Here is a 19719-nt window from a genome sequence, read left to right on the forward strand (position 1 = left end):
GCATTGGGGGCAGGGTTTCAACATGGATAGAAAACTGGTTGGCAGATAGAAAGCAAAGGGTAGCAGTGAATGGGTGTTTCTCAGACTGGCTGGAGGTGACTAGTGGGGTACCACAGGGCTCTGTATTGGGACCACAGCTCTTTACGATTTATGTAGTGAGTGGGCAGATACTTGGCAGATGTCATTCAATGTGAATAAATGTGAAGTTATCCACTTTGGAAGCAGGAACAAGAGGGCAGAGTATTGTCTGAACGGTGTCGAGTTAGGTAAGGGAGAAATGCAAAGAGACCTAGGAGTCCTAGTTCACCAGTCAATGAAGGTGAATGAGCAAGTGCAACAGGCAGTGAAGAGGGCAAATGGAATGTTGGCCTTTGTTACAAGGGGAATTGAATACAAGAGCAAGGATGTTCTTTTGCATTTGTACAGGGCCCTGGTGAGACCACACCTGGAATATTGTGTACAGTTTTGGTCTCCAGGTTTAAGGAAGGACATTCTGGCAATTGAGGAAGTGCAGCGTAGATTCACTAGGTTGATTCCTGGGATGGCAGGGCTGTCTTACGCAGAGAGATTGGAGAGATTGGGCTTGTACACGCTGGAATTGAGGAGATTGAGAGGGGATCTGATTGAAACGTTTAAGATAATTAAAGGATTTGATAGGATTGAGGCAGGAAATATGTTCCAGATGTTGGGAGAGTCCAGTACCAGAGGGCATGGATTGAGGATAAGAGGTCAGTTATTTAAAACAGAGTTGAGGAAGAGCTTCTTCTCCCAGAGAGTTGTGGAGGTGTGGAATGCACTGCCTCGGAAGACGGTGGAGGCCAATTCTCTGGATGCTTTCAAGAAGGAGCTGGATAGATATCTGATGGATAGGGGAATCAAGGGATATGGGGACAAGGCAGGGACTGGATATTGATGGTGAATGATCAGCCATGATCTCAGAATGGCAGTGCAGACTCGAGGGGCTGAATGGTCTACTTCTGCACCTATTGTCTATTGTCTATTGTCTATTGTCCTGAGTCTGCTGGAATAGATGGTGTCCAGTCCTGGGAGCTCCATCCTGACAATTCGCTGGGCTGCCTTCACCACGCGATGCAGGTCTTGTCGTTCAGTGGCTGTGCAGCTGGCACACCACACGGTGGCGCTGTTGGTCAGGATGGTTTCAGTTGTGCTGCTGTAGAAGTTAAGCAACAGCTTTTGTGGGAGTTTGTCCTGTTTCAGCTTTCTGAGGAAGAGGAGTCTTTGTTGTGTCTGTTTTACAAACAGCGAGGTGTTGGTGGTCCATGTCAGTGAGGTGTTGGTGGTCCATGTCAGTGAGGTGTTGGTGGTTCATGTCAGTGAGGTGTTGGTGGTCCATGTCAGCGAGGTGTTGCTGGTCCATGTCAGCGAGGTGTTGCTGGTCCATGTCAGCGAGGTGTTGGTGGTCCATGTCAGCGAGGTGTTGGTGGTCCATGTCAGCGAGGTGTTGGTGGTCCATGTCAGCGAGGTGTTGGTGGTCCATGTCAGCGAGGTGATGGTGGACCATGTCAGCGAGGAGTTGGTGGTCCATGTCAGCGAGGTGTTGTTGGTCCATGTCAGTGAGGTGTTGTTGGTCCATGTCAGTGAGGTGTTGTTGGTCCATGTCAGTGAGGTGTTGTTGGTCCATGTCAGTGAGGTGTTGGTAGTCCATGTCAGTGAGGTGTTGGTGGTCCATGACAGCGAGGTGTTGGTGGTCCATGTCAGTGAGGTGTTGGTGGTCCATGACAGCGAGGTGATGGTGGACCATGTCAGCGAGGAGTTGGTGGTCCATGTCAGCGAGGTGTTGTTGGTCCATGTCAGTGAGGTGTTGGTGGTCCATGACAGCGAGGTGATGGTGGACCATGTCAGCGAGGAGTTGGTGGTCCATGTCAGCGAGGTGTTGGTGGTCCATGTCAGCGAGGTGTTGTTGGTCCATGTCAGCGAGGTGTTGGTGGTCCATGTCAGCGAGTTGTTGCTGGTCCATGTCAGCGAGGTGTTGCTGGTCCATGTCAGCGAGGTGTTGCTGGTCCATGTCAGCGAGGTGTTGGTGGTCCATGTCAGCGAGGAGTTGGTGGTCCATGTCAGCGAGGAGTTGGTGGTCCATGTCAGCGAGGAGTTGGTGGTCCATGTCAGCGAGGAGTTGGTGGTCCATGTCAGCGAGGAGTTGGTGGTCCATGTCAGCGAGGAGTTGGTGGTCCATGTCAGCGAGGAGTTGGTGGTCCATGTCAGCGAGGTGTTGGTGGTCCATGTCAGCGAGGTGTTGGTGGTCCATGTCAGCGAGTTGTTGGTGGTCCATGTCAGCGAGTTGTTGGTGGTCCACGTCAGCGAGGTGTTGGTGGTCCACGTCAGCGAGGTGTTGGTGGTCCACGTCAGCGAGGTGTTGGTGGTCCATGTCAGCGAGGTGTTGGTGGTCCATGTCAGCTACTTTGACAACGTAACTCCATGGAACTTTAGGTGTTCCACACATTCCACTACCTCTCCGTGTATATGGGGGGGGGGAGGGTGTTCTCTGTCCTTTGATCTTCTGAAGTCTATGATCATCTCTTTGTTTTAGAAGTGTTAAGGACCAGGTCGTTGTCCTTACACCACTCCGTCAGATGATCCACCTCGAGCCTGTAGGCTGTTTCATCCTCTTCCGAGATCAGGCCAACCACTGTGGTATCATCTGCAAATTTAATTATGGAGGTGGAGGTGTGGATGGGGGTGCAGCCATGTGTGAAGAGTGTGCAGAGCATAGGACTCAGCACACAGCCCTGTGGGGTGCCTGTTTTTCAGACGAGGGTGGTGGAGGTGTGCTTACCAACTCTGACTTGCTGTGGTCGGTCTGTGAGAAAGTTCATGACCCACGAGCACAGGGAGGAACCAAGGCCAAGAGTGTTCAGTTTGCTGACCAGTTTATGGGGGATGACGGTGTTAAATACAGAACTGATGTCCACAAATAACATCCTCACATAAGTGTCCGGTTCCTTGAAGTGAGTCAGAGCAATATGGAGGGCTGTTGTGATTGCATCCTCTGTGGAGCGGTTTGCCCAGTAGGCAAACTGGTGTTTGCCCAGATCAGGTGGGATTTTAGCCTTAATGTGTGAGAGCACAAGTCTCTCAAAGCACTTCATGGCTATGGGTGTCAGTGCTACAGGGTGATAAGTCATTCAGGCACTTCACAGCTGATTTTTTGGGCACTGGGATGATGATGGAGGTTTTAAGGCATGTTGGAACAGCAGCTTGTTGCAGTGAGAGGTTAAATATACTTGTAGACACCTCAGCAAGCTGGTCGGCACGTGCTTTCGGTACCCAGCCGGGCACTCCGTCTGGGCCAGCTGCCTTCCTCGCATTCACTTTCCTCAGGGTGGATCTCCCTCGATGCTGCTTAAGGACCAGTGTGGACTCATCGTCAGGTGAGTTGATGAGTCGGACTCTGCTGGCTGCCGAGTCTAAGAGGACCTGCCAAGTCTTTCCCGAAGGATGATTAAGATACTGGAAGCAACTAAAACAAAAGGTCGGGCACCTGGTCCACCACATTTCCAGGATAGACCAGACAAAGGAGGTTGCTCCCCAGCTATGAGCTACCTCTGGCCATGAGGCTGGATGTGCTACCTGTGCCCAATTCAGATCAAGTTAAAGGAAAACCAAGCCTTGCCCTCTATACCTCAGTACCCCCTGAAGCTGGAGGCAGAAGAAGGTGTGTGAGCACCAATTGACTCCCTTGTGGCGCAAGGAATTTTGGATCCCTGCAGCTTTCCCTGTAATACCCCTATATTTAATGTAAACTTAAATTCACCAGAACAACAACCACACCACAAACAGTTCTTTACTTTATCCTTTTCTCCAGTTTATTTGTTCGAACTAAGCTGGCGAGAAGTTTGGAGCCACACAACAGAGGGACAGATTTCCTCTCCCTCTGGGGGCTCGTGTTGAACCTCTAACTTATTTAGTACAGCATTGGCTTTTATACCATAAAGAGTTGTGAATCATTACAGAACATATACAAACAGAAGAAAGCAGTCTTCTTTGTGGTTTGACAGTACCCTTGTGAGTAGATTGATGGGATTGAAGGCTGACAAATCCCCAGGTCCAGATGGTCTGCATCCTAGGGTACTAAAGGATGTGTTTCTGGAAATTGTGGATGCATTGGTAATCATTTTCCAATGTTCCTTAGATTCAGGATCAGTTCCTGAGGATTGGAGAATGGCTAATGTTATCTCACTTTTTAAGAAAGGAGGGAGGGAGAAAACAGAGAACTATTGTCCTGTCAGCCTAACATCAGTAGTGGGGAAGATGCTGGAGTCCATTATTAAAGATGAAATAGTGGCATATCTAGATAGCAGTGATAGGATTGGGCCGAGTCAGCATGGATTTACCAAGGACAAATCATGCTTAACTAATCTATTGGAGTTTTTTGAGGATGTAACCAGGAAGTTAGACAAGGGAGATCCAGTGGATATAGTGTACCTCAATTTTCAGAAGGCATTTGATAAGGAGATTGGTGGGTAAAATCAAAGCTCATGGCATTGGGGGGAAGATATTGACATGGATAGAAAACTGGTTGGCAGATAGAAAGCAAAGGGTAGCGGTGAATGGGTGTTTCTCGGAATGGCAGGTGGTGACTAGTGGGGTGCCACAGGGCTCGGTATTGGGACCACAGCTGTTTACGATTTACTTCAACGATTTAGATGAAGGCATTGAGAATAACATCAGCAAGTTTGCTGATGATACTAAGCTGGGTGGCAGTGTGTCATGTGATGAGGATGTTAGGAGAATTCAGGGTGACTTGGATAGGCTGAGTGAGTGGGCAGATACTTGGCAGATGATGTTTAATGTGAATAAGTGTGAGGTTATCCACTTTGGGAGTAAGAACAGGAAGGCAGATTATTATCTGAATGGTGTAGAGTTAGGTAAGGGAGAAATACAAAGAGATCTAGGAGTTCTTGTTCATCAGTCACTGAAGGTGAATGAGCAAGTGCAGCAGGCAGTGAAGAAGGCTAATGGAATGTTGGCCTTTATTACAAAGGGAATTGAGTACAAGAGCAAGGAAATCCTTTTGTATTTGTACAGAGCCCTGGTGAGACCACACCTGGAGTATTGTGTACAGTTTTGGTCTCCAGGGTTAAGGAAGGACATCCTGACTGTAGAGGAAGTGCAGCGTAGATTCACGAGGTTAATTCCTTGTCAGGGTCCAATCCGGAACCGTGTTCTGGGTTTTGATCCGGTCCGGGGGCTCCGGACTCCGGTTCCTGCAGTTGTCCCTCCCGCCACCCATGATCCAGTTAGGACCCTCCTGGTTTAAGGAGTCACAACTGTAACTCATTGAGCTACAGGTGTTTATAAGGGGCCTTGGGACTGGGACCAGACGGGTGGTTGTTTTGTTCTGTTTCTCTGCCGGCTCTGAACTCATCTCTGCATTCTGTTATCCTGCCCGGGCTCAGACCTATTCTTCATCATTCTTCTCTGCCCCGTACCAGTACTGCCAGGTTGGTCTAGTCTCCCACCTTTCTTCCCATGTGCTGGTCCCCCTTCTCTGTTCGGTTTTGTTTTTCGCGCGGTTGCACTGTCTGCCGGCCATTTCTGAATTTCCCGTTGTCATGGCTGTTGTGTTGGTCGACCTGGACCTATGCCCATTCCTACCCCTTTCCCCTGTCGGGCACGTCTGGCCGACCCGCCGTGGCTTGGCAGGGGATTTGCCCCCTCCTTCTCTTCCGCCCGCACTCTGGGATAGAGCCCCGCACCCGCCTAGGGGTCCGTGTCGTGGCCAGGCCTCTAGTGTTTCCGCCAGGGAGGCGCCCCTACCTGGGATACATGTGGCCTGCCCAGGGAGGGCTCTCCGTGAGCCTATTGCCACCTAGACCTGTCTGTCTGTCTGCCTGCCTGAACCCGGGGACCTGTCTACCGGCTTGCCTGAACCCTGAACTCCGGGGACCTGTCTGCCTGAACATGAACTTTGGGAGCCGCTCCACTCCGCCTGCCTGAACTCCAGCTACCCTTAAGTGCCATGGCATCCCCATCTTGTCCTCCCCCTAGTACTTCAGTGCCTGCATCCTGCGTTTGGGTCCATCTGGCCCCTCTTGACATTCCTGGGATGTCCGGACTGTCTTACACAGAGAGGTTAGAGAGACTGGGCTTGTACATGCTGGAATTAAGGAGATTGAGAGGGGATCTGATTGCAACATATAAGATTATTAAGGGATTGGACAAGATAGAGGCAGGAAATATGTTCCAGATGCTGGGAGAGTCCAGTACCAGAGGGCATGGTTTAAGAATAAGGGGTAGGTCATTTAGGACAGAGTTAAGGAAAAACTTCTCCCAGCGAGTTGTGGGGGTGTGGAATGCACTGCCTTGGAAGGCAGTGGAGGCCAATTCTCTGGATGCTTTCAAGAAGGAGCTAGATAGGTATCTTATAGATAGGGGAATCAAGGAATATGGGGACAAGGCAGAAACTGGGTATTGATAGTAGATGATCAGCCATGATCTCAGAATGGCGGTGCAGGCTCAAAGGGCTGAATCGTCTACTTCTGCACCTATTGTCTATTGATAGGTATGCAGAAGTCAGCTATCTTTGTCAATCAGACAGTAAACACATGAGGCGGGTATATACCAATCAGGCAGTCACGCGGGGCGGGTATAAATTAATCAGGCAGTGACTGCTTGATCGATTTTTACCCACCTCATGTGACTGCCTGATGGATTTATATCCACCTCCTCAAAAAATTCAATCAGGTCGTAAGGTACAACCTGCCCGACAAAGCCATGCTGACTGCACCAAATCATATTATACCTCTCCAAATGTTCATAAATCCTGCCTTTCAGGATCTTCTCCATCAACTCACCAACAACTGAGGTAAGACTATCTGGTCTATAATTTTCTGGACTATCTCAATTCCCTTTCTTGAATAAAGGAACAACATCCGCAACCTTCCAATCCTCCAGAACCTCTCCTGTCCCCATTGATGATGCAAAGCTCATCACCAGAGGCTCAGCAATCTCCTCCCTCACCTCCCACAGTAGCCTGGGGTACATTTCATCCGCTCCCAGTGACTTTTCCAACTTGATGCTTTCCAAAATCTCTAGCACATCCCCTTTCTTAATATCTACACGCTCAAGCATTTCAGTCTGCTGCAAGTCATCACTACAATCACTAAGATCCTCTTCCATACTGAATACTGAAGTAAAGTATTCATTAAGTACCTCTGCTATTTCCTCCGGTTCCATACACACTTTCTCACTGACACACTGGAAAGGTCCTATTCTTTCAAGTCTTATCCTCTTGCTCTTCACATACTTGTAGAATGCCTTGGGGTTTTCCTTAATTCTGCCCGCCAAGGCCTTCTCACAGCCCCTTCTGGCTCTCCTAATTTCCTTATTAAACTCCTTCCTAGTAGCCTTATAATCTTCTAGATCTCTAACATTACCTAGCTCTCTGAACCTTTTGTAAACTTTTCATTTCTTCTTGACTAGATTTGTTACGGCCTTTGTACACCATGGTTCCTGTACCCTGCCATAACTTCCCTGTCTCATTGGAACATACCTATACAGAGCTCAACACAAATACCCCCTGAATATTTGCAACATTTCTTCCATACTTCTCCTTGAGAGCATCTGTTTCCAATTTAAGCCTCCAGTTTCCTGACTGATAGCATCATAATTCCGCTTACTCCAGTCAGATGCTTTTCTAACTTGTCTATTCCTAATTCTCTCCAATGCTATTGTAAAGGAGATAGAATTATGATCCCTATCTCCCAAATGCTCTCCCACTGAGAGATCCGACTCCTGATAGATTATACTTAATTTTGACATTGTTGATTCTAAATGCAGGAGCACTCTTCTGCATGCATAGTCTGTTTCTGTCCTATCACAGTCCAGTTATCAGAGTATCTTCTTGTCTTTTGCACATCGGTTATATGTAGATTTTCATTGATTTTATTGTGTTTCTTAGTATTTACTGTGATTTTACTCCAGACTCAGTTGTTCGATTCACCTGGATACCAGTTGCAAAACAGTTAAGATGAGCTTTACTTGTCACGTGTGCATTGAAACAGAGAGTGAAATGTGCCATTGGTGTCAATGGCCAAGGCTGTCCGAGGGTGTGCTGGGGGAAGCGTGCTAGTGTCACCATGAGTCTGGCAACGACTCACAGGCTCTTCCTACCTGCAGTAATCTCATTGAAACTGTTCATTCGCCAAATGCTGGAGGAACTCAGTAGGTTCGGCAGTTGACATTTCTGGCCAATAGCCTTTGTCAGGACTGGGAAGGATGCAGGAAGAAGCAAGAAAAAGGTGGCTGATGGGGAGAAATCAACTGTTTACTCCCCTGCATCGATGCTGCCCTGACCTGTTGAGTTCCTCCAGCATTTTGTGTGTGGCCCCACCTTCCAATCACCTTTCTCACCTGTATCTACCTGTCGCCTGTTAGATCTTGCTCTACCTCTCCATTTCCCTTTTATCTCTCATCCCAGATACAACCTGAAACACCGACTGTCCATTTTCCTCCAGAGATGCTGCTTGACCTGCTGAGGTCCTCCAGAATTTTGCATTTGTTGCTCAAAATTTTCAGCATCTGCAGAATCTCTACTGCAACTTAAAATGTACAAGAAAAATCTAATTGGCACCTGTAGTACCAGAATATTCATCTCAGCATAACATTGATAGTTCCTGTGTAAGCTGTGTATTCTTCTTCATTACCTTAGTACATGCGTTTTTATGTGAAGAGATTATTAAGGTCAAAGGAATTCACAAGGACATCAAAAGCACCATTTCCCAATTTATAGTGTCAATTAAATTCATAAAATTCTATGCCCACATCAAACTTTGCAGCTTTGGTGAACGTTTAGCATTCTGAATATGGACTGGGATCAAACTTTGAAAGAATGAAGGATATGTGTTTATTCCTCTCCATAAATGCTGCCTGACTTACTGATTTCCTCCAGCATTTTGTGTCTGTGGCTCATGGATGTGTGCAGTATATTTTCTTTCTTTTCTCAACTTCTTTATAATTTAACATGAATCTAGTTTTAGACCATAAGACATAGGAGCAGAATTATGTCATTCCCCCCATCGAGTCTGCTCTGCCATTCCATCATGGCTGATGTAGAAATCCTGTTCTCCTGCCTTCTCCACATAACCTTTGATTTCCTGACTAATCAAAACCTATTAATCTCCAGTTTAAATATATTCAATGACTCGGCTTCCAGAGCCATCTGTGGTAATGAAGATTTACCATCCTGTGACTGAAGAAAATCTTCATCGTCTCTGTTCCAAAGGGATATTCTTTAATACTGAGGTTCTTCCCTCTGGTCCTGGACTCCGCTCCATGTTCACTCTGTTGAAGTCAAGGATTCACAAACTTTTTTATGCTGGGGACCCTTGCCTTTAACTGAAGGGCTCATAGACTCCAGTTTGGGAGTCTAGGCCTTTCAATAACTCCCACGTTGTTCTTCTAAACTCCAACAAGTACAGTAGAATTTTTGGAGGAATTTATAATATGGAGAAACATTCCAAGAAAAAAAAGACGAGAATGCAGAGAAACATCTTATTTATTTTAATATGTTTGTTCTGTTATATACAAAATATGGTCAATTTCTATCATTTTCAGGTTGGTATTAGAAATGGCAGTACTGTAAAGCACAACTGACAAAATATGGTGAAATATTCAACAAATGAGTCAACTCACAAAGTTACTCAGGACAAGTCGTCACCTTGAGCACAGTTATCACAATATAGTATTATGGCAATGTCTAGTTCTAGCTGGTGTGAATGGCCTGCAGTTCATTATTGTCCGGGGCTTAGTGTTAAGAGCTGAAACATGCAACACCACAGAAAGACATATCAATAAAAGTTTACTTATACAAGCAGAAAGGTGAATACTTTATATTAAAGACAGTTTTGTAAAATGTTAAAATTTTTCTGTCAATTTTTATGTGTCACTTATTACTGCTGTTTTTTCCCTATTTAAATTTAAATATAAAAATTCAAACTACTTCAGCTGTTTTTAAAAGAATGAATTGCATTAACTGAAAATATCATTGTGAAATTAGAACAGTCAGGGAGTTCAATAACAGAACAAGGATAGCGTTCAAATGTTATCATTTAAGACAAATGAGCAAAAAATATACAAATGTTCCTTTCTACAATACAATAATTCTAAATTAAGAACTATTTCTGTGTGGCACTTGTAACCAATTAGATGTAAATAAATACTCAGTGGCCACTTTATTGTCCAAATACAAATCCTGTACAAATACCTGTAAATATAAATATCTAATCAGCCAATCATGTGGCAGCAACTCAATGCATAAAAGCATGCAGACATGGTCAAGAGGTTCCGTTGTTATTCAGAACAAACATCAGTCTGGGGAAGAAATGTGATCTAAGTGACTTGGACTGTGGAATGATTATTGGTGCCAGATAGGGTGGTTTGAGTATCTCAGAAACTGCTGATCTCCTGGGATTTTCACACACAAGTCTCTACAGTAGGGATTCTCTTGGTTAATGGTAAGGGTCCATGGCATTAAAAAGGTTGGGAACCCCTCCTCTGGAGTTTAAAAAAAAATCCAATAAGAGGCAGTTCCGTTGGTGAAAATGCCCTGTTAATGAGAGAGGTCAGAGGAGAATGGCCAGACTGGTTCAAGCTGACAGGAAGGTGACAGTAACTTTGAATGCACAACAAATTGAACCTTGAAGGGGATGGGCTACAGCAGCAGAAGACCATGAACATACACTCAGAAGTCACTTTGTTAGGTACTGGAGGTAATTAATGAAATAGCCATTGAGTGTACTTCCAATTATTACTTTGAAGTTTTTTGTCAGAAACTTGGTTCAGAATGCATTACCACCTCCACTCAGTACCCCTGTGCAAAGTCCAAAGCAGATTCTATAGATTTGCTGCCTACAGGAGGAGGCATAAACAGAAGCCACATTAATAGTAGATTTATGATATTAGCTGCTTAGTGCAAATGTAATTGCAATTGTTAAACTAATAAGCAAACTACATCATGCTAGAAACGGTAATTTTATCAACATACAATTAATATCTCTTTCAAAACATTTTTTACAAACTTTAAATTATTTATATATATTATTCACATTGAAGAATTTTTGTCCTCGCCCAGATCCTTCAAAGACAGTAAATTCCATTGTGCTGTATCACAATTACAAAATTTTAAACTGCTGATTATTTTGGTATATAGAAATGTGCTGCATAAAATTTTTATGAGGTGAAAAAAATAGATCTATTGCTAAAAGTACAAAATGTGTGAAACTGACAACAGAAATGTCAAAGAGGTAAAAAATTGTCTCTCTAAGATTTCTTGCCCCGTGGATGCTGTTGGCGTGATAATGAATCAAAAACATTTCCTATTGGCCATAAAATGCCCACAAAATGTGCTATTCATGGAATAATTAAGAAGTGGAATATATTCAGATAATGATTTCAAAGGAAGAGATAAACACAGTAAGCATAGTCAACTTTTGCCCATTGTTAACTTTTTTGACAAACTTCTATTGATGCCCAGTGGAGTTAACTAGTTGCATCATGTCCTGGTATGGAAGTGCCAATGCCCGGGAGTGGACAAGTCTAGCGAAAATGGTGGATACAGCACAGGGAATACCCTCCCCACTACTGAGCTCAATACAGGGAGTGCTGCCATCCATAGTTAAGGGACTCCACCATTCAGGCCAAGCTCTTTTCTCCTTTGCTGCCATCAGGAAGGAGGTACAAGAGCATTAGTTCCCACACCACCAGTTTCAGGAATAGTTATTAGTCTTCAACCATCAGGCTCCTGAACTGGTATGGATACATAACATCATGCACCTCAATGCTAAATTAACTCCACGACCTATAGACTCACTTTCAAGGACTCTTTTCAACTCGTGTTCTCAGCATTGTTTTCATTTGCTGTTTATCTTTGCACATTGGTTGTTTGTCAATCTTTGTTTCTACATGTTTTTTTTTTGTAAATTTTGCTGTGTTCCTTTCATTGTAAATGCCTGCAAATCAATGAATCTCAAGATAGTACATACGGTAACATTTACATTACTGTGCAAATGTATTGGGATATATATATATATATACATAGAGTGCCTAAGATTTTTGTACAGTACTGTAGTGATTTTATATATTGCTACCACAAGTAAAAAAAAAACAAATTTCATAATATATGTGAGTGATGATAAACTTGATTCTGATACGAGTCTCTATTGTGGACTGAGAGTGGGAAGGGGGTACGGAGAGGAGAATTATGGTAAGGAAAAGGGGAAGGGAGAGGGGAGGAAGCGGGAAGCACCAGAGAGACGTTCTGTAATAATCAATAAACTAATTGTTTGGAATCAAATGACCTTGTCCGGTGTCTCAAGGCTGGTTGTGCCTGCACCACCTACTACCTCTGGAACTCCTCTGCCACCTGTCCCATGCCTCTCCTGTGGCAATCCAGCCTCGCCATTCCCAATATTCTTTCTCCTGCTGGATTTACAAACTCACTCTCTGCTCCACGTTGGCAAATAGAGTGCTGGGCAAAAGTCTTAGGCCCCCTAGTTATATATGTGTGGCTGAGAATTTTGCACAGTGCAGTACGTACTTTGATAATGAATTTACTTTTGAAGTTTCTCTCTGAAGTACAAAAGGGAGCTGAAAAGTGGTATGTGGTTAACAGTTGACTGAGATGAGGCCAAATGAGTAGAAGTGTATGATAGTTTTGCTGATCACTTTATCCAGTGGACCCAGTGCAATTCAATACTAGTTTTTAACAGTATATAACTCTCTCAACTGACATAATACTTCAAATGTATAGATGATGTAGTAGTGGTTGTGTGATCACTCCATTTGTGTATGATGTTCTCCTAAGGGGTTGTCTATTGCTAGCTACTCAGGCTGATCCGAGATACATATATTCTGGTGCAGTGTTACTTCCTGCCCGTTACTTTGCTGGCATTTGGGGCAGTAATGAGGGTCTCCATCTCTGTGTCTCCTTGACCATCTTGGTTTTGACGATGTTCAGGGCTTCCTCTCTGTTTTCAATGTTGTCAGCCATACAAGCCCCAGGAATAATGTTGCAATCAGATGTGAAAGGATTCTTCAATGCTGTTTCCATAAAAGTTTTGTTTGAGCAGTCAAGATTTGTTGGCCCTGAGTGCACCACATCTGCTGGCAGCTCATTCCCCACTCTCACGACCCTCTGAGTGAAGAAGTTTCCCCTCATGTTCCCTTTAAACTTCTCACTTTTCACCCTTAACCCAGGACTTCTGGTTATACTCTCACCCAGCCCCAGTGTAAAAAGTCTGCTCGCATTAGCTCTATCGATACCCTTCATAATGTTGTATATCTCTATCAAAGCTCCTCTCAATCTTCTACTTTCTAAGGAATACAGTCCTGACCTATTCAATCTTTCCTCATAACTCAGGTCCTCCAGATTCGGCAACATCCTTGTAAATTTGCTCTGCACTCTTTTAACCTTGTTTTCATCTTTTCTGATGAAAACTGCATCAGTACTCAAATTAGGCCTCACCAACATTTTATACAACTTCAACGTAACATCCCATCTCCTGTACTCAGTACATTGATTTATGATGGTAAATGTGCCAAAAGCTTTCTTTACAAACCTATCTACCACTTTCAATGAATGATGGACCTGTATTCCCAGATGCCTTTGTTCTACCATACTCCTTAGTGCCCTATTGTTCGCCATGTAAGTCGTACCCTGGTTGGTCCTACCAAGGTGCAAAACCTCGCACTTCTCTGCATTAAATTCCATCTGCCATTTTTCCATCTGGTCCATTTCCCACTGCAAGCCATGATAGCCTTTCCAGCTGACCACTACACCCCCAGTCTTGATGTCATCCAACCACCCAGCATCGATCCCTGTAACAAACCACTAGTGACAGGAAATCCACTCAGAGAGGCGACCATTACTACCACTGTCTGGCTTCTCCCACACTGCCAATTTCTAATCCAATTCTCTGCCGTATCTTGAATGTCAGGTATCTTGAATCTTGTTGACCAACCTCTCAAGCGGGACCTTCTCAGATGCCTTACTGAAGTCTTTTGGCTGTTCAGTCTCTTGTTTCACAGCAAAAGGTCATTCTCATGTGGCTCAGCTCCCTCTTGAACAGATCTCCTCCAGGTGTATCTGTTGAGTGTAATGTCTTCAAGTTTTTTGACATACACAGACATATATTGAGGCAAATAGTTGATGATATGGAGGATTAATGATAGAGGTAAAGATGCAATCAATGGGCAGATGGATGATAGAAAAATGGAGGGAAGAGTGAGATTGATCTTGGAGTAGGTTAAATGGTTGGAACAACATTGGGGGCCAGAGGGCCAGTACTGTACTGTGCTCTTCCATGTTACTCCTGAGCTGTGGTTTGGCTGGAAAGACATGCAGCCTGACAGAATATGGTATTTATGGTATTTACAGTGAAAGAAGTACACAGCTCAGGAAGAGTCCAATTGTCTCAATGCCAATGACTGTAGCTCCCAGTACAAGTAACAGGGGTCCTGGGAGTTACAGGAGATAGGATGGGCAATTTTAAAAGGCAATGTGGAACTTCTGGATGGAAATTGAATTCTGTCAGCAGTGCTAACTGCAAAGGACCTGTGGAAATGAGTTCCAATGTGTAAAGTGCTTTAGTCAGAGCCATATACATCCCTGGAGTCCCTAGAGAACTGCCAATGGAAGTCCCGTTTCTTTTGAACCTTGCCACAAATAAACTGAAAAGAAAATGTTTTTCTATTGGCATCTACTGACTGCAGTGGCAGGTTTCTTTCAGTAATGACTGTGATAGAAAAATGGAGTCTATGTGGGAGGGACGGGTGAGATTGATCTTACAGTAGGTTAAAAGGTTGGCACAATATAATGGGCCGATGGGCCTGCCTAAACTGTGCTGTAACATTCAATTCTCTATGTTCTTACCATTTAAGATGTTCCTCTTGTGGAAGCAACATAGCCTGATCTGCATACTTATGAAGTTTAGACTCTTGACCAGGTTGGATTAAGCATCCCAGATATCTGCAATTTAAGTCTGTACTTGTCCAAAGTAGACAGTGAAAAGAAGTAATTTCCCACTCCATTCTAAATGCTTTCATTCCAATAGTTTCCATCAAAATGAACTACCCAAAACTGGTACCATTGTATTTGTGCTGGTTACTTGCCAAACTATTTGGAGTCCAACATGTCCATGAAGAATGGTTGTTATTTCGCACATTTCCACTGGTCACTGAGTTGTCATAGAATAATGTGTCTGTTTGAGGCTACACAGGCTGTTTGTCAGGGATGCTCAGCATCAATAAAATCATCACAATAACTTAATAAGCATCAAGAAGAACCTTACTGTAGATGCTCTTCATTTATTGTTGAAGTCAGTACTACTTCTCTTCCAGTATTGTCAACCTTGAAGACATAGCTCGTCATTCACCAACAGAGTCTTTGCTTGTTCACCCTCCATGGATTTTGTTTTCCTTCTCATCTCCAGATTTTACAGTAAGTGTCTCTTTTCTTAGGGAATGTTTCCAGTCTGACACATCTCATATGGACTTCACCCTTCCCAATCTGGATCCACACTGGATCATAGGTACACACATAATCACTTCACCCTGAATCTCGTCTTAATGCCATGCCAAATCATATGCATACCCATGATCCTCCTCTGCAGTTACTCTACATCTCCTTCCCCTCTTCTGTCAGCTGTTGTGGACTCCAGTTCCACTTTATTGCCTCTACATTGATGCTACAACCATTTTCTCAGATGTCAAATATCACAAACTTTAATAGCTTTTGATTTCAAATACCTTTTCAGATCTCTTCCCCCATCCACTTTCCTCTGACTCCATCATTCCCACTACCCCACCACCTGTCTTGCTTTATAATTCACACCGAGATTCATTACCTCTCAGACTGACAGACTGAGCATGCCCACCACAGACCAGCGTTTCATAACTGTTACGTTCCTTTGTCCCACAGCCCAGCATTTCACTACTTGTATGTTCATGGAGCCACAGGAAAGTACAGTCCAGAATCAGGCCCTTCAGCCCATCTATTGCATGCCAAAAGCATTTAAGCTGCCTACTCCCATCGACCTGCATCGGGGCCGTAGCCCTCCATACCCCTACCATCCATGTACCTACCCAAACTTTGCTGAAGCATTAAAATTGAGCTTGTATGCACTACTTGCGCTGACAGCTTGTTCCACACTCTCACCACCCTCTGAGTGAATACATTTCCCCTCATGTTCCTTTTACCTTTCATCCTTAACCCATGACCTCTAGTTCTGGTTTCATCCAATGTCAGTGGAAAAACCCCAGTAATTAACCCTACCTATACCCCTCATAATTTTGTATTCCTCCATAAAATCCTCCTTCGTCCCAAGGCTCAGCATTTCACAGCTTCTTTGTTCATATTTTTTCTCTCTGAATAATTTTGGTTTTTGTTCATTTCTCTCCTGGTGAGCCAATAATTGAAATACCTCTATAACTTATTCCTATGCCAAACCCATCAATGCTTTTTACTAATTCAGTATATCTCTCTTCCCATTCTCTTAAAATTAATGTGTTTTCCCTGTTCCTCAGTTCTGATAAAGGGGTTGAGCCCAAATCATTAATTCTTGTTTCTCTTTCCACAGACCTGCTGAGCATTCCTAATGCTTTCTAGTTCTACGTCTTGACTGGAACACAGTGTACAATGAGAATTTATCCATTGGCAATCCATCGCTCTGCGTTGAATTCTTGTGTAATAGAATAAAAACAATTCTTTAGTCAAATTAGAGAATTAATCCAAAAATATGTTCTTTTGGAGATAAAAGCCAATTGAATATAATAAATGCTGCTGATGATTGGCATTATTTAAATATTTTCGAGTTCAGTCCCAAAACCATTTCTCCAAACTGGAGAGGGTTTTATATTCTTTATGTTGCTGAATATGTTCACAGACAGAACACGCGTGTTCAGCCCAGAAACGAGTCCTCCTCACTGTATAATATTTCCTCCATTTGAAGTAGTTCATGTATAAATCTTCATTGCTATCCAGCATGTGAAGGTAGTCGGCCAGCTCTTTCGGCGACAGGAAGTCATCCACATGAATGAAGGAATCGGCTGGAATATAATTTTCATAGTTTTCCCTGGGTGGGCCCAGGACCACAGGGACACTCCCTGCAAAAAGAGCATTGTAGAGTTTTTCAGTGATGTAATCTTCATGTATCGAGTTTTCAAAGGAAAGATAGAACTTGCATTTGGATATTGTTGGGATAAAATCAATATTGCTCAGATATTCTCCAAAAGCTTGACCGTATGTGTTGATTTCAACATACTTGTAGAGTTCATTGTAATATTTGACTCTGGCATGTTCAGAGTTCCAGTTGCTGACAATCCAACACACTAGACTGCTTTTACTTGGCAATTCAAAGGCCAACGGAACTTTATTAATTGATAGTGATCCATAAGGTACTGGGATATCTGAGTCCCTTCGATAGGTCAATGTCAGATTGAAGAGTCTGTCAAGCTCAGTCTTCTTTGGAGTGTGAGTAGGTGACTCCAAATTCATCCAAACCCACTTCTGGAATATTGGCCGAGGCTGTGTGGGTAGGTTGGAAAAATCTGCATTGATGTCCCGGTGATGGATAAGGATAGCGTGGGATTTGTTATACAGGTTCTTATCCACCGTCAAGCGACAGTCACGGATGTTGAACTCCGATTCACAAGAATTGAGCTCAAAAGTCTGACCGAAGGGCCACAGCCAAATGAGCACAATAGTTGCATTGTCCTCTTGTTGTGAAGCAAAGATGTTTTTCATGCGTAGAATAGAGGTGGCAGATTCCATGGGAGCATATATCCAGCTGTTAGATGGTTTAACATAGAGTAACAACAAAGTTACCAGGCAGCCCAAAATAATGATGGAAATTAACAAGGTATGTAAAATTCCTTTATGAGTTGACATCATAATGTGTTCTATAAAAGGAAAGAACAAAGACCATTAGGATCATAGGAACATAGTTTCTCAAATGCTAGAAATGCAACAAGTTTAAGATCAAGATCAAAGTGCCAGATAAGAATGCTGACAATCCTGAAAGAAGACCATAAGATCATACAGCCATAAGCCAGAAGAGCTGAATTAGGCCATTCAGCCCATCAGGTCTGCTCCACTATTTCATCATGTCTGATCTCGGATCCCCTTCAATCCCATATACATGCTCTCACACCATCTCCCTTGATGCCCTGACCAATCAGGAATCTATTAACTTTCACTTTGAATATACCCAATGGACTTGACCAATGCATTCCACAGATTCATCACTCTTTGGCTAAAAAAATTCCACCTCACTTCTCTTCTAAAAGGCCACCCCTCAATTTTGAAGCTGTGCCCTCTAGTTATAGGTACCCCATCAGAGGCACAGGAGTACATTCAGCCAGAGACTCATTCCACCGAGATGCAACACTGAGCGTCATAGGAAGTCATTCCTGCCTGTGGCCATCAAACTTTACAACTCCTCCCTCAGAGTGTCAGACACCCTGAGCCAATATGCCGGTCCTGGACTTATTTCCACTTGGCATGATTAACTTATTATTATTTAATTATTTATGGTTTTATATTGCTCTATTTCTTCACTATTCTTGGTTGGTGTGGCTGTAACAAAACCCAATTTCCCCTCGGAATCAATAAAGTATGTCCGTCTGTCTGAAATATCCGCTCCATATCCACTGTATCTAGTCCTTTTAACATTCTGCCGGTTTCAGTGAGATCCTGATGCATTCGTCTAAATTCCAGTGAGCACAGGCCCAACGCTGCCAAACACTCCTCATATGTTAACCCCATAAGTCCATATGGTCTAGGAGCAAAATTAAGCCATTTGCCCCATTAAATATGCTTGGCCGTTACATCATGGCCGATCCATTTTCCTCTCAGCCCCAACCTCCTGCCTCCTCCCCACATTCCTTCGTGCCTTGACTAATCAAGAATCAACCTCTGCCCTAAAGATACCCAAAGACCTGGCCTCAACAGCTACCTGTGGCAATGAATTCCACAGACTCACCATCCTCTGTCTCCTCACTTCCATTCTAAATGGATGCCCCTCTATTCTGAGGCTGTGCCCTTGATCCTCGACTCCTCCACCATAGGAAATGTCCTCGAAAGGAATGTTGGAAGAATATGATTTTCTCACACAGCCTGAACTTACTGCTGAGCTCCTGATAAAATAAACTTGAACTGGAATTGGCATTTGTTTATTATTGTCATGCACTGAGATACAGTAATAATCTTGTCTTACGTACTGTTCATACAGGTTAAATCATTACACAGCACATTCAGGAAGAACAATTTAAAACAGTAGCAGAATGCAGATTAAAGTGCAACAGCTACAGAATAGCAGTTCAGGCGGACTGTGGTGCATGATCATAACTGGGTAGATGGTGAGGTCAAGAACTCCTCTTATTTAATCAGTTTTTTTGCTAATTCTCAGGGTTGCATTTGGTGCCATATACATACTTTGATAATGAATTTACTTGGAACTTTGAAAATGGATCTCAAGTTAGTATATGGTAACACACACTCTGGTGACTTTATCAGCCAATCACATGGCAGTAACTCAATGCATAAAAGCATGTAGACATGGTCAAGAGGTTCAGTTGTTGTTCAGACCAAACATCAGAATGGGGAAAAATGTGATCGAAGTGAATTTGACCGTAGAATGATTGTTGGCACCAGACAGGGTGGTTTGAGTATCTCAGAAGCCGCAGAACTCCTGGGTCTTTCAC

General features: G+C 43.7%; 1 protein-coding gene across 1 annotated transcript; it reads right to left on the reverse strand.

Annotated features, from left to right (window-relative positions):
- Positions 1 to 16831: 16831 nt before the first annotated feature.
- LOC132400247 (4-galactosyl-N-acetylglucosaminide 3-alpha-L-fucosyltransferase 9-like) lies at positions 16832 to 17908 on the reverse strand. Its single transcript, XM_059981225.1, has one exon. The coding sequence runs from the start codon at positions 17906 to 17908 to the stop codon at positions 16832 to 16834; it is 1077 nt and encodes a 358-aa protein (XP_059837208.1).
- Between the last annotated feature and the right edge of the window lie 1811 nt (positions 17909 to 19719).

The sequence above is a fragment of the Hypanus sabinus genome, chromosome 10, assembly GCF_030144855.1.
Source record: "Hypanus sabinus isolate sHypSab1 chromosome 10, sHypSab1.hap1, whole genome shotgun sequence".
Classification (NCBI taxonomy): Eukaryota; Metazoa; Chordata; class Chondrichthyes; order Myliobatiformes; family Dasyatidae; genus Hypanus; species Hypanus sabinus.

Excerpts from the sequence above, each read along its gene's own strand:
- LOC132400247 (XM_059981225.1), bottom strand. The coding sequence starts at position 17,908 with ATGATGTCAACTCATAAAGGAATTTTACATACCTTGTTAATTTCCATC.